This window comes from Heliangelus exortis, chromosome 11, assembly GCF_036169615.1.
Source record: "Heliangelus exortis chromosome 11, bHelExo1.hap1, whole genome shotgun sequence".
NCBI classification, from domain to species: Eukaryota; Metazoa; Chordata; class Aves; order Apodiformes; family Trochilidae; genus Heliangelus; species Heliangelus exortis.
This window is the reverse complement of record NC_092432.1, coordinates 18,508,741-18,521,867: the sequence shown is the minus strand read 5'-3', so window position 1 is coordinate 18,521,867 and position 13,127 is coordinate 18,508,741. Positions and strand designations below refer to the sequence as shown.

The window sequence follows — 13,127 nt, the reverse complement described above, 5'->3', positions numbered from 1 at the left end:
CACCAAGAGAAATTAAAACATCCTTTAAGTAAAGATACTGAAGATGCAAAGATTCAAAATATATAAACAAATTTAAAAATTGAAATTGCATTTACAAATGATTGTTCTTGAAGACCATTTTAAGCAACAAAAGCGACTTAGTTTCATAACACACCTTAGAAAGCCAGCAGATTTTTCTATATTGACCCAGTGGGTTTGTTCTTAACTCTCTCTTTATGAAAATGAATCTTAAAGACTACTTGGAAAAAAAATTTGCCCTTCTGCAATATTTCTTAAGAGTACATTCAAGTATCACAGAAGTTAGTAGAGAGACCTGTTCCAGTGCTGTAACAACCTGGTAGTATCAAGAGTCCTCCAGGAATCCTAAGAGTCCCTTGGGCACAAAAGGTAATTCAAGAAAGAAAACATTTTTATTTTCTGATTGAGATATCCAGGTATGTATAGTAATGTCCTCTGCAGTACTTCAAAAGCAACAGAAACATATTTGAGAACTACAGTTTTGCACTGAAAATAAATCCCAACAGCTCTGCAGAAAATATGAAGTTTAAAGAGAAGTAATGTGGCAAAGCCAATCCCCGCAGGTCTAATTTGCTTTTCTGCTATCCTGTGGTTTTTCAGATGATTACAGGGCTAAAAAATCTGTTTCCGTTATTACAGATTCGAGCCAATTTTTTAGTAGTTTATATCTGTACTGAAGTTGGGTAGGGCAGAATGAAACTGTTTTAAGCAAAAATCCCTCCTTTGAAGGGAAAGCCATGAATTTCCCTGCCATAACAAACGAGCACAACTTACCTTGGTGTATTTGATTTCAAGGTTGAGAGTGGGAGAAGGCAGCAGATGCAGAGATGCCATCAGAGCTGCAGGATCTGCCTTCACCTCCCCTGGCATCTCAATTTTACTGGAAGTCATAGTCTTGCGGGAGGGGGTGTTTATAGTGCCACCAAGCCCCCCGCTCTGACCTGATGGTGTGTTATGTTTTGGGTTGGTGTCCCCCCCCCCCTCCAAAACCCAGCGCTGAAGATGTTGCTCTCCTCCTCTGTATATAGGCAGGTGTCAAGCCGGGTCTCTTCTTATTGGACATGGGGGCAGAGGCAGGGGGGCAGGTCCATCCTACCTAGGGCGATAGCGGCACAGCCCCGCTCACTCGCGCGGCGCAGCCGCGGCTCTCTCGGCCCCCGAGTCCCGTCCCGTCCCGTCCCGGGCGCCGGGGATTCCCCGGCCACAGGCGGGAGAACGGAGCTCCCGGTTGCGGGTCGCTGCCTCCCGCACGGGGAGGAGTGGGCAACGCGGTCAGCGGGGATGCGGGGGTCGCTACAGATGCCGTGCTCCCCCTCGGTTGCCCCTTACCCGGGTGAGGGGGGGCGGCGGGGAGGCGCCGCGTACGGGAGAGGCGAGGCCAACCCCGGCCCCGGCCCGGGCATCCCGCGGGGAGCGCTGGCAGGCTCGCCCCCCCACCGCCCGGGGATCCCCTGCCGCGGCGGGGACCAGAGCCGGGGGGGAGGCTGGGCCGCACTGGGGAAGCCCTGGCGGGACAAGGGGAGGCCGGGGAAGGGCGACCCGCCAGCGGCATTGCCTCACAGCCCGGCCGCGGGACCGCCGCGCAGCCAGCGGCATGGGCAGGGCAGGGGCGGGCCGGGCCGGGCTGGGCTGGGCAGGGCCGGTGGCCTCTCACAGGTCCGAGGCCGAAGCGCGATGAGCGCACGGGGCCGCCCCGCAGCGCTTTCGCTGACCCGGCAGGACGAAGCCTGCGCCTCGGGGACATCGCGTCTGTCCCCGCTCCACCGCCAGCACCGCCGCTCTCCTGGTCGGGGGCTCCGCGAAGCACCTGGCGGTTGTGCTTCTGCCCCTGCCCACCGCCGCCCCCCATCCCCGCCAGTTCGTCTCGCAGCGCGCCTGCCGCTCCCCGCACCGCATCTCCTTCCCCGTTTGTGGCGTCCGCCATGAAAGCGGCGGCCCTGACAGAGACGGATGCGCGGAGCCCCCCGCACCGCCCCCACCTGCCGGGCCCATCCCCGGCCGCCTGCTGCCCCCTGCCGGACGCGGCCCTCGCCTCCCGCTCCTCACCTCACTCCGGCCTCACACAGCGTCTCCCCCACGACATGGCGGCCGCCGCCTTCCTCAGCGTCCCCGCACAGGGCTCCCAATGGGCAGCGGGGTTTTCTCCTCAGCACCTCTCTGCCGCCCCTCTCCTCCAGGCCGGCGATTCCGCGTGCGCGCTTCGTCCATCTTCCCGTCGGGCTGGGAGGGCCTTTCCCTGGGTCTGTGAGGCCATCTCCTCAAAGCGGGACTCTTGCTCGTCCAGAGTTTCTCCTGCTCCCTTCAGGGAAAGGCGCTGCACACCTTTTTGCGCTTCCCCTTGCGAGGGCCCATGTTTCCTTCTCCCCTTGCTGACGGGCCGAGCTCTCCCTCCTTCCTGCACTGCTCCCTCACCTCCCGGAGCTGGGGCCCGGCCCGGCCCCGCCGCGCTCCCGCCGCTGCCGCACGTGGCACGACCCGCACGGAGCCCCCGGGCTGGGGGTCTGCAGCCAGGGCACCTCTGCTAGCAAAGTCCTCTCAGGAGAGAGAGCGCCCAGGTGCTCGCTGCCAGGGCAAGTGCCGCAGCCCAGCTGTGGCTTTCTTTTCTCTTGAAAACCCGAAGGGCCGAATACTCAGTTCAATAAGAGCCACCTGTTCACAGCTGCTGTTGTTGGGGGGTGGGGTGGGTGTCCTCTTGGTGGGATGCCACACCATGCCAGAGGGTGGCTGTGCCAAACAGTGTGAAGCTGGCAGCCAAAGAGAGGCAGATGCCACTCACTACTCACTGTCTGTAACTCATCAAGCATGCAACAAGCAGCACATGTGCAGTGGACATCTGTCCTGGTTTGGTGGATGGAACAGCAGATGGCTTGAGCTTGCACCCTAACTTGTAGTGACATGAGGCAACCAGGTGCCAATAATTGCCAGGTAGTGGGCTTGACCTCGTGTTATTATTGGCACCTGGTTGCCTCATGTCACTAGACTAACTGGCTGATGGAAATCAGAAATTTAAGGTCGAAGCCCAACACTCCTGGTCTAAACTTTCAGGCAGAAAACATGAAGCCAGGACCATTCTTGTTCCTTTTAGACAAAATCTTCAAGAAAGTTCTGCTAGCTGATGCAAACACTCCCAACATTTTGAAGTCGATCAGATGTCATGTTTTGAAGTTATCACGTTGCAGACAGATAAACAGAGAAAGGACACCGAAGCACACAGCTGTCTAAAGCTGGCAAAACAACGCAGCAATAAATATATCACATGGCCTTTTTCTTGACCTAGTCAAGACCAAACAATGGGATCTGGTCATGTTTTGATTTTGTTACATTATCCACTTGCTGATTTCATAGATACTCCTTGCTATTGTTTTACAAGTCCATGGACAATTGAAAAAACTCTCCCAGCATTCTCTGAGTGTTTGCATAGGAGCACAGGACAAAGGTTGCTTCTGCACAGACAGGAGGCACAGGATATGGAGTGCCATTTAAGTACTTGAAGGATTAACATGCATATTTCTCTAAATTTCCAGCTCAATAATGAAGAAACTGCAGATTTTGCTTTCTCTCGTTTTTCATCTCTTTTTTTTCCCCTAACGGAGGAAATGGATCCATAATACTGTGCTGTAATGTGACATGCAGAGCTGTCAGACTCTGACACTTGGGATGAGTGAGACGTTTAAACATCAGAAATTCAATTTTTAATGGCACACTGGCAACACAGACCTAACACTTCATCACAAAGATGACACCTTCTAAAAGCTGTTTTAAAATAAATCAGAGTGGGTACGTGCTCCTTCAAAAGGGAATTGCATTAAAATAAGTTTCAGGAATGAGGAAGCTGTGTAGCAGTTTCATTATTAAACCAAGTCAATAACGTTCAGGAGATTTTGGCAAGAAGGGGTGCCAGTGCATTTGGAGATGTAGTTCAAACCCACATAACCTGGAGCTGCCTAAAGTGGCTTTCATCGTGGTTATACAAACCACATCCCTCTTCTATGTAAAAGCAGTTTGCAGTTTGCAAAAGCATTTGGAGTCAGACACCTTTGGACTAAACTGCTACCTACACCTCTCTGGCTTCTCCCCAAGTGGAGAATGGCACTGCACTTACTGCACTGCAGGCTTCTGCTTTACAGGCAGCTTCAGAGGTCTCCAGAGAAGAACATGGAGGAGATGTGCCATTGCTCTTCCTGACAGCCAGGGACCACCTGCAGTTCCTCTTCTACCACCTGGAAAAACAATGATTTAGGCCTTAACACCAAGACCTCAAGGGGGTTCTCACCCAGTGCAAGAGCAGCTTTGCTGAGTAGAATCAGGAGCAAGGTTTGTAATGCTGTGTTGGACACACTGCTGGATCCAGCTGGGTGAGCTGCTCCTGTGATTCAGCACTACACTGGCTGCTTTATGATAGCAAACTGAGTCATGGCTTCAAATTGTGCACGTGAATATTTAATTCAACTTCTTTGTGGCAGGGATTACTACCCTTCTTGCCCTGAACATTAGGACAATAACTTTGTAATAACACCTAATAACACCTATATAGTCTAACAATTGCCAAGACAAGAAAAAACAGAAACAATATCCCAGGTTCAGCCCAAGTTCTGCAGTATCTAAACACCTACATATGGCAGAGAAACCACAGTCCTGTAGTTTCTGAGGGGTTTGGGTTTTTTTTTTTTGTGAATCAGCAATACCACATCAACTATCAATTAAGTCAGACTGGTGTATTTTCTCTCACATGAATGTGTTTTAATTAAAATCTTACTTAGACAGCAATATGTTCTGTTTCAGATTGTAATGGCAAAGAAGTTACTGTCTTTATATTTTGTGAAGAAATGGCTGTCAACAAAAAGAACAAGTGACTCTGTTTCTTATTTCAGTGTTAGAATTTAGGCTGGTATACAGCCCAAATAAAAATCATTCCTGAAGAGTATTCCTAAATTTTTGTATTTAGATCAATCCAAATGTATAATCAGAAGAAATACCTTTGTTTCATTTACAAGTCTCAATTTCTCCACTCACCCCCATCAACTGGTATCATTTATAGACAAGGACATAGATGTTGCTTGTGCAAACAGCATCTGATGGAAACAGGACCTTTGATAACAAAAGAGGGTGCAAAGGACAGAGCTGTGATGTTGAAGACAACACAAATGCACTTAAGGCATTCCTGGGTTGCTCAGATTACTGGCATTTTTCTGCTCTATATTTCTGTGTCCCCATTGCCTAAAGGAAGTCATAAAACTAGAGGATTGGATGAAATTATTTGTATCTCAAATACCTCTTTTCAGCACAGCATATACTGCTACATCTCTGAATTGCACAGTAGCTACAGCAGCTCCAACAACCCAGAGCTCATCCTTACTGCTTCAAATCTGTATTTGTTATGCTCTGAAGGGCAGACTCTAAGCATTTGGTCACACAGATGAAGGAACTGAATCCCATCAGATGATTCCAGGGATTTATTTGAAGATCAGCTTTGAACTTGCCCCCAAATTATTTCAAACTGACTCGTAAGTTATTTTATATATATTTCTCTAAACTGTCCCACAAACATTTAGCAAGAACATCCCTGGTTCCTCATACAAATACAGTACTGACTGAGAGAACCTACTCTTCTGTACCCTTTGCTTCCTGCCTCAGCAAATATCCCTTCCTAGTTCTTACATAGTTTAGAAATCACTTCTGGAAGAAAAATAGGGACTGAAAAGAAACTTCCACTAAGCTATTTTTCAGTTCAGATTTCCACTTATGAAATGTGAACTTCACTTTCTGATATAGTAATATATACTGATATAGTACAGTAAAAGCTTCAGCCTCAGGTGTCCTATTTTAATTGCCTGCTATTTTCATTACTGACCACGATGGCAGCAAATGCTTTTCAGGAGATACTTGTATTTTAATTTATCAGCAAACATAAATCACACATTATAGCACTTTTTTCCTCTAGGTTAATTGAATCAATTCTCTAAATGTCTCTAAGCCTGATCATTTGAAAGAGGCTCACTGTTTGAAATCTCTTAAGAATTATGGCCCTTTAATTGTGAGGAGGAAGGTATCAGTCACTGCTCCAGACAAAGATATTTTTAGACGTATCAGATAAAAATATTGTCATACACATAAGCAATATTATCTGTAAAGTAACATAAACAATACTGTGATGACCCCATAAAATATTACTTTTCAAATATATCACAGAATTAATTGCCTAAAAATTATAAATCTCATTAACGGAGAACTGAAGAATGTTTGAGAATGAGTCTGGGCATATTTTAAGTCCTAAAGAAAAAAATAAATCTACTTTTATTTTCTTTATTTCTACCCTATGCTTAACATAGAAAATAAAATAAATGCTGGTATCATTTTCAGTGGCATGCTGGTATCATTTTCATTTCAATGGCTGAAAACAGCCATTTTCATTACTGAAAATCCAGGAATGGCTAATGAAGCCAAAATTGATTTTAAAATGAGTCAAACAGATCAGTTTTCTTACCTGTGATACTGACCCTTTTATACCCAGTAGAACTGTAAGTTGTTGCTATAGTAAATTCAGTCCTAAGTTGGAACTCAAATTTAAGGATTTAAACAAGCCACAAATCAGTGATAGTGGTAAAGCAGAATATGCTTGGAAAGAGCATCAATATTTGTCTCACTTTATAATTGGGTCAGTTGCAGAAACTACTATTGTAATCCAAGTCAACAGTGGAAATGTAACATGTCCCTCACTAGACTGTTGTGCAGAAGGTTGGCTTTGCCACTTATGGAGCAAACCTGAGGTGCCACTCCTTAGTCTGGAGACAAGAAGATGCCCATGAGCCAGCAATGTGCCCTTGTGGCCAAGAAGGCCAATGGCATCCTGGGGTGCATTAGAAAGGGTGTGCTTAGTAGGTCAAGAGAGGTTCTCCTCCCCCTCTATTCTGCATTGGTGAGGCCGCACCTGGAGTATTGTGTCCAGTTCTGGGCCCCTCAGTTCAAGAAGGACAGGGAAGTGCTTGAAAGAGTCCAGCGCAGAGCTACTGAGATGATTAAGGGAGTGGAACATCTCCCTTATGAGGAAAGGCTGAGGGAGCTGGGTCTCTTTAGTTTGGAGAAAAGGAGACTGAGAGGTGACCTCATCAATGTTTTCAAATATGTAAGGGGTGAGTGTCAGGGAGATGGAGTTAGGCTTTTCTCAGTGGTGACCAGTGATAGGACAAGGGGTAATGGGTGTAAATTGGAGCATAGGAGGTTCAAGTTGAATATCAGAAGAAATTTTTTTACTGTAAGGGTGACGGAGCCCTGGAACAGGCTGCCCAGGGGGGTTGTGGAGTCTCCTTCACTGGAGACATTCAAAACCCACCTGGACACGTTCCTAGGGGATGTACTCTAGGGGGCCCTGCTCTGGCAGGGGGGGTTGGACTAGATGATCTTTCGAGGTCCCTTCCAACCCCTAGGATTCTATGATTCTATGATTCTATGATTCTGGAGACCACCCAGCTCACAGCTGCTCCTCAGCTCAGCACCACCCTGGATACAGCAACACGTGAGAGGGTTCAGCCCAGTCTCTGCAGAACAGAACTCAGCTTCTCCTGCAGAACAGAACTCAGCTTCTCCTGCAGAACAGAACCAGCTTCTCCTGCAGAACAGAACCAGCTTCTCCTGCAGAACAGAACCAGCTTCTCCTGTAGAACAGAACCCAGCTTCTCCTGTGGAGTATCTGCCCATGGCAGTGAGTGGCAGTGCATCAGGAGAGTGCTGTGAAGAATGCCCACCACTAACTGTGAAGCTCTTGGTTGCAGGGGTTCTATTCTGAATTTGAATATATAAAATGCCTTCCTATTCTGAATGTCTCTCCAATTTACCTGTTTGAATTTATTATTTGTAGAACACATCAAGCCTCAAATGGATTGACCTTCTGCTAACATGTATCACCTAATGAATGGATGCAATTAACTAATTCATATTGTACTTTCCAGATCACATTTATCATCGATAAATGTGTGATTTAGTTTGCAAGTTTTAATTTTTTATTATTACCCTTTAAACTAAAGAAATAAGTCTTATATTTAATTACCTGAACTTACATATTCAATTAATAGCTTCATTACCTTAATGAACATAGACATTGGGTAGAAGTAATAAAAGACTGCTGCCTGAGTCTGCTCCCCAGTATACTCTGTAGAGGGTCTGCTATGAACCTCTGAACAATTTTTTTTTTATTAAAAAATCTTGAGTGGAGTTTCAAAGGAACTGGGCCCAGCAGCCCAATGCTCTCATACAGGTGCCTGAGATAAATTTCTCATCTATATTGTTAATATTTAATATGTAAAAGAAGCAAAATCCCAGAAGCAAAGCTTATTTTTTCTGAAGAGAGAGAGGATTTAAACATTCAAACGTGAATCACTCTGAATGATAGAGAATTAAAAAAATTAAAACAGTCAGATTGATGCCTCACCTACTAAAGGACAAGGGGTAAGTGGAGCACAGAGGCAAAACAAACAAATGCTCTTACTGTGGGAGAGAGAGCACAAAGCACCAGGGAACTGCAACTCCTACAGAAAATACTTCTGTGACAGAGAAACAAAACTTGGATGGATGAGGTCCTTGGAGGGCCACAAGGAGTGGGCAACAGCTGAAGGAGTGGGGTGGGGAGTCAGATGCAGGAAACATTGTCACCTTCCTGATGGTGATCACCCTTCAGAACCATGAACCAGCTGTCCTGTTTAGCTGCACAGATTTGTTTGCCAAGCTTGCTACTTGGCCTTTGTGTGTCAGTAGAGTCAAACCTGTCATTATCTTTGGCTTTCCTGTTAAATCTCTTCTATTAATGAGGTAGGCTCAGATCTCCTGCTCTTCACAACCCTACAGGTAGCCATAATACATCTCAGGGTGTCTATTGCTATAGGGAATCTGTGTCCTGTAGAAAGATGAAAAGTTTTGACAGTGCATCTCATTTGGCTTAAGAAAACAAGGCTTAGAACACTGCAAAGCCCATGGGATATACTTTGAGGTTTTCTTCATGCTGTGTGGATATATTTACCAAAATATCTGTTGTTTTTAATAGCAAAGCTGAATTTAAAATTTTGATCTCCATTTTTGATGTCTTGTTATAAAGAACTCAGAAAAGAGTTATTTTAAATGGAATATGCTGTCATTAATCTTTCTTTACATTTATTTCTTGTGCACCCTAACTTTTGAAGAAGAGGGAACACATAGGGGGAAAAAAAAAGAGCAGAGAATTGGCTGCAACAATGTGTTTGTCTGTACTAAACTGATCTGTTCCTTAAAAGCAAAGTTCTTCTTACACTGTCTTTTTCCATATGCATTCAGAAATTCAGACCTTCCCATCCTGCAAGCTACCAGATAGGGTAAACCTGTACCCAGCACATTCAGAAGGAAGCACAGATAGTACTGGTGCACGTAACCATCTGCACAGCACTTCCTGACACTTTGACATTTTGCCAGCACTGACAGTCCTGTCACAAACCCCTTCGGTGTGGAATGTTATCTATGCCCCACTATGCAGCTATTGCAGAGGTTAAACCAGCTTGGAAGCTCATGTATACACAGACATGTCTGTACAACAAATTTTAAAATTTACCATCATTAATTGTCTGACTAGATCTACTAGATATGCATGTAGTGATGGTCACTTATGCACTGGTGTGCCTGGTCAATTAAGAACAAAGAAAAGTTTTTGGTTATGCTTTAGAGAAAGGACAGATTAATTCTCCCTGAAGTTGGCATCAGCAACAGTGGACTCACACAAGCTTTGAACCAAGCCTTGAAGTTCAGTGGCAAAAAGCTTGAAAACTCACATATGTGGTGTGGTTTTGATCTCATATTCATGATCTGGACTGAAATGTTTTATCTGGACATGAGGCTCACAGAAACAGAGAAGAAAGAACAAAAGAAATTCCTAAGGGGCCATGTCATGTGCCCTGCCCCTGCCTCAAGGTGGGCTCAGCTAGACTTGAGCACAATGCAGATATTTGCCCCCATGACCATTCACCAGAAACTACAGCATTGCTAAAGAGATGATCAAAAAACATTATAACTGAAAAAATAAGGGTTTTATGCACTCAGAAAGCTTAGAATGCTGAATTACAGAGTGTTCAGATCTTCCTCACCTGAAGATTTTTGCGTTGCCCAGCAGCAGAATCAATCCACAAAGCAGAGAGTCTCCTGAACAGACACTTCTTTTCTGTATTAAAACATAAATATAAATTAGGCAAAGACATTTGACCAAGGACATGAATTATACTAGATGTACACATTCAGACACTGCCTAATTCAACTAAAATCAGCAGATCTAGCATTAAAAATAATTCGGTCCATATTATTACAATACAAAAAAATGTGGTGTATTTACAGGCTTGGTTTCTGCAGCTGTGTTTGTTTAGGTTTTATTACATCAGTAATAACAATTTATGTGATACTCTGAATAATGTGCTATTAAAAATTCAATGCAGTATATACTGTTTACCCATGGGATTTCAACTGTGGGAGCTATGTGTGTTACTCTTCACTTTGCTATTTCTATAGGACTGAAGATTTCTATAAGAACAGCTAGGTTAAATACACTGTATGAACTCCTCCTCTGCTTGAATCCAGGTGAAGAAAAGAAATAGCTCAGTCCAGTCTGCCTCAGACCTCTGGTCACAAATTCAAGCACAAACAATAATATCAATGTGTTTTTTGATGTCTTTGAAGAATGTACATAGATTTGTGAGGCATAAAGTACCTTAACAGAATCCACCTGATGCTTCTACAGAGTACCAGCTTTATCTGTGTGTCTATTGATTTTATTCTTTACAACAGTTCATCTAATTTTCCTGGCATAGGAGTTACATTGACAGTTCTTGCAGTTCCCATGATCACCCTTGGAGGACTCTTTTGAAAGACTAATGGATCAGTGGTACAATTCCTATGTTCTATTTTCCTGGATGGATGTCTGCATGTTCTTCCCCTCAGGCACCCCAAATGTCAATATTTATGGATGGCACTATCAGTATCCTTACCATTATGACTGTGGGAGCAGGGCCCAGTTGAGGGAGATCAGTAGAAGGCAATAATCAATGCATCTTCTTCCCACTGTTCAACCAGTTAGTCCATTGCATGTGTCTAAAAGGCAGTAGAATGGAGCATGGATCACTTGGGTTAGTAATTAAGGTCAAAGTTTTCATGCTGTTTATCTTTACATTTTACTTGCCTTTCTTGTAATGCTACATAAATATTTGTTAGATTTGGGAAACATCTTTAGAACCTCTTTCTGAACAGAATCAAAGAGAAACTTAATTCAATTTTTTTGTGTTTACCCCTTTTCTATTTGAAAATGATTCCAAAGTCTAGCAGTGACTATAAACTGCCAGTTGTCACAAGCTGAAAGTACTTACCAAGAGAGCAATCAGGCCCTGTTGTGCTCCACTCTTCTATACTTTCCTAGAGCATCTGCTTGAACCTGGTTATGGAGCTGAGGAGGACCTTTGGTCTAATTTAGCATCACAGCTCTTATTAATGGAGTTCAATCATGTGATTTCTACAAAGAATTGAAAATCTGAAGAAAACAAACATTATATACATAAACAGTTCTCCATCTTGTAAAGACAAGACTGTTATAAGGAAGGCAACGTGATCTGGACAAATAAGTAGGGGGTTCTTTCTCTGACACGTTATTGCCCCACTGTTAGTTGAAAATTAGCACCAATGCCTTCACACCTGTTAAGAGAATAAATTAAGAGGTATCTGCATATTGCCTCTCTCAAGAGACCTGCATCTGTATAAAAGAAAGAATGGCCATGGACAAACAACTAAAAATTGCTTTCATAAGTGTATTTATTTATTTCTCATTTTCCTGGAAGAGAGGAAGTGGTTTATCTCATTCCTGCTGTAATGATTGGCCTCCCTAGCATCCTCCCTTAGTTCTACTGTACACATAATTCTGAAGGATTTATCCCACAGACATAATAAACATATAATTTAGCATGCTGTGATAATTAAGGTCCTGAATAATATCTTTATTTTGCAGTGGTGTGGGGTAAAGGTTTTCAAACTGCTGTATACAGGCTCTGCTCAGGGGCTTCCAGAAGCAGCTCCCTGCTGCCTGTGCAAGTGCTGCCCTGTGCCTCAGACAGGTCCTGTGGTTCAGGACCTGCAGCACCACTAAAGCAGAGCATTCCTGCTGCTGCACAGGTGCTCACCCTGCCTCCTGCAGCACCAGGACAGATGCAGTCATCTCATACTTCATCAGCTATGTGGCTTTCCAGACATCAGCATTTGCTGAGTCCAGCTAAAGGCAGAGCAGTCCTTGAATGCAGAGGTAGATAAAAGATGAGTAAAAGGACGTGGAAAAATGGTTAAGAATTAAAATTGGGTGGTGGGGGTGAACCAAGTGGTTAAGGGATGAAATTGGTGGAGGTGAGGTGACTGCTGCAGGGAACACTCTTGAGTCCTAGCTTGAGGCAAGGAAGAGCCATGATGTGATACAGAAGTGGCCCATTTGCCTAATCCTGTTAAGGTCTGTCCTTTTCCCAGCAGACAACAGTCCTGACAGACCTAAACATATTTACCACCAAGCTAAAAGAGGTTTAGGACAGATACAAACAAAGGCACCAAGCACCTACAACACATGCCAAAATAATCTACCAGAACCGGGCTAAAGTGTTGGTGTCAGAAACACTTGTAAATCAACCAGACAGCACGTTAGCCAAGTCAGTGTCACATCTGATAAAAACATGCTTCATACTCTAGCACCTATGCTCTTTTAAGCTAAAGACAGTGGAGACATGCAGTCAGCCAGTGTCTCACTTGCCCAACTGCTTCACAGGGAACTGCTGGACTGAAGCAGATTTCATTAAACCTTCCTCATTTATTCTGCCTCACTGCTCTTTTGTAAACAGGGTGTGCCACTAGACAACAAAGCATTTAGTCCAGAAAGGCTGTTGTGAGTATATATACATATTCAGCACACTAGGCACTAAGGCAAGGTTCCTTGTTAGCCACTGAAATCCCTCAGAAGGGACAAGATAGGAGCTTTTGTTTACAGAGTAGAAAACAGCATTCTCACAAGCAGTCAGTCTCTTTTTACAGCCTCCCCTTGAAAAGTTTTTGGACAGCCAATAGTAGCACAATTTAAACGC

At 44.4% G+C, this 13,127-nt stretch overlaps 1 protein-coding gene across 5 annotated transcripts in view; it reads right to left on the bottom strand.

Annotated features, from left to right (window-relative positions):
• ALDH1A2 (aldehyde dehydrogenase 1 family member A2) overlaps nt 1-13,127 on the bottom strand; it is a 67,716-nt gene that overhangs the window by 50,254 nt on the left and 4,335 nt on the right. For 3 of the 5 annotated variants that reach the window (XM_071755087.1, XM_071755088.1, XM_071755089.1), the window contains 3 exons: nt 11,010-11,112; nt 10,119-10,192; nt 4,121-4,238 (listed from right to left, as the gene is read on the bottom strand). Coding sequence is in view for 1 of the 5 variants with exons in the window: in XM_071755085.1 (XP_071611186.1) it covers nt 793-909 (117 nt within the window). In the remaining 4 variants the exon portion in view is untranslated. Of the gene's footprint in view, nt 1-792; nt 1,346-2,064; nt 2,420-4,120; nt 4,239-10,118; nt 10,193-11,009; nt 11,113-13,127 lie in introns of those variants that run through there. The other 2 variants (XM_071755090.1, XM_071755085.1) reach the window with 2 other exon arrangements.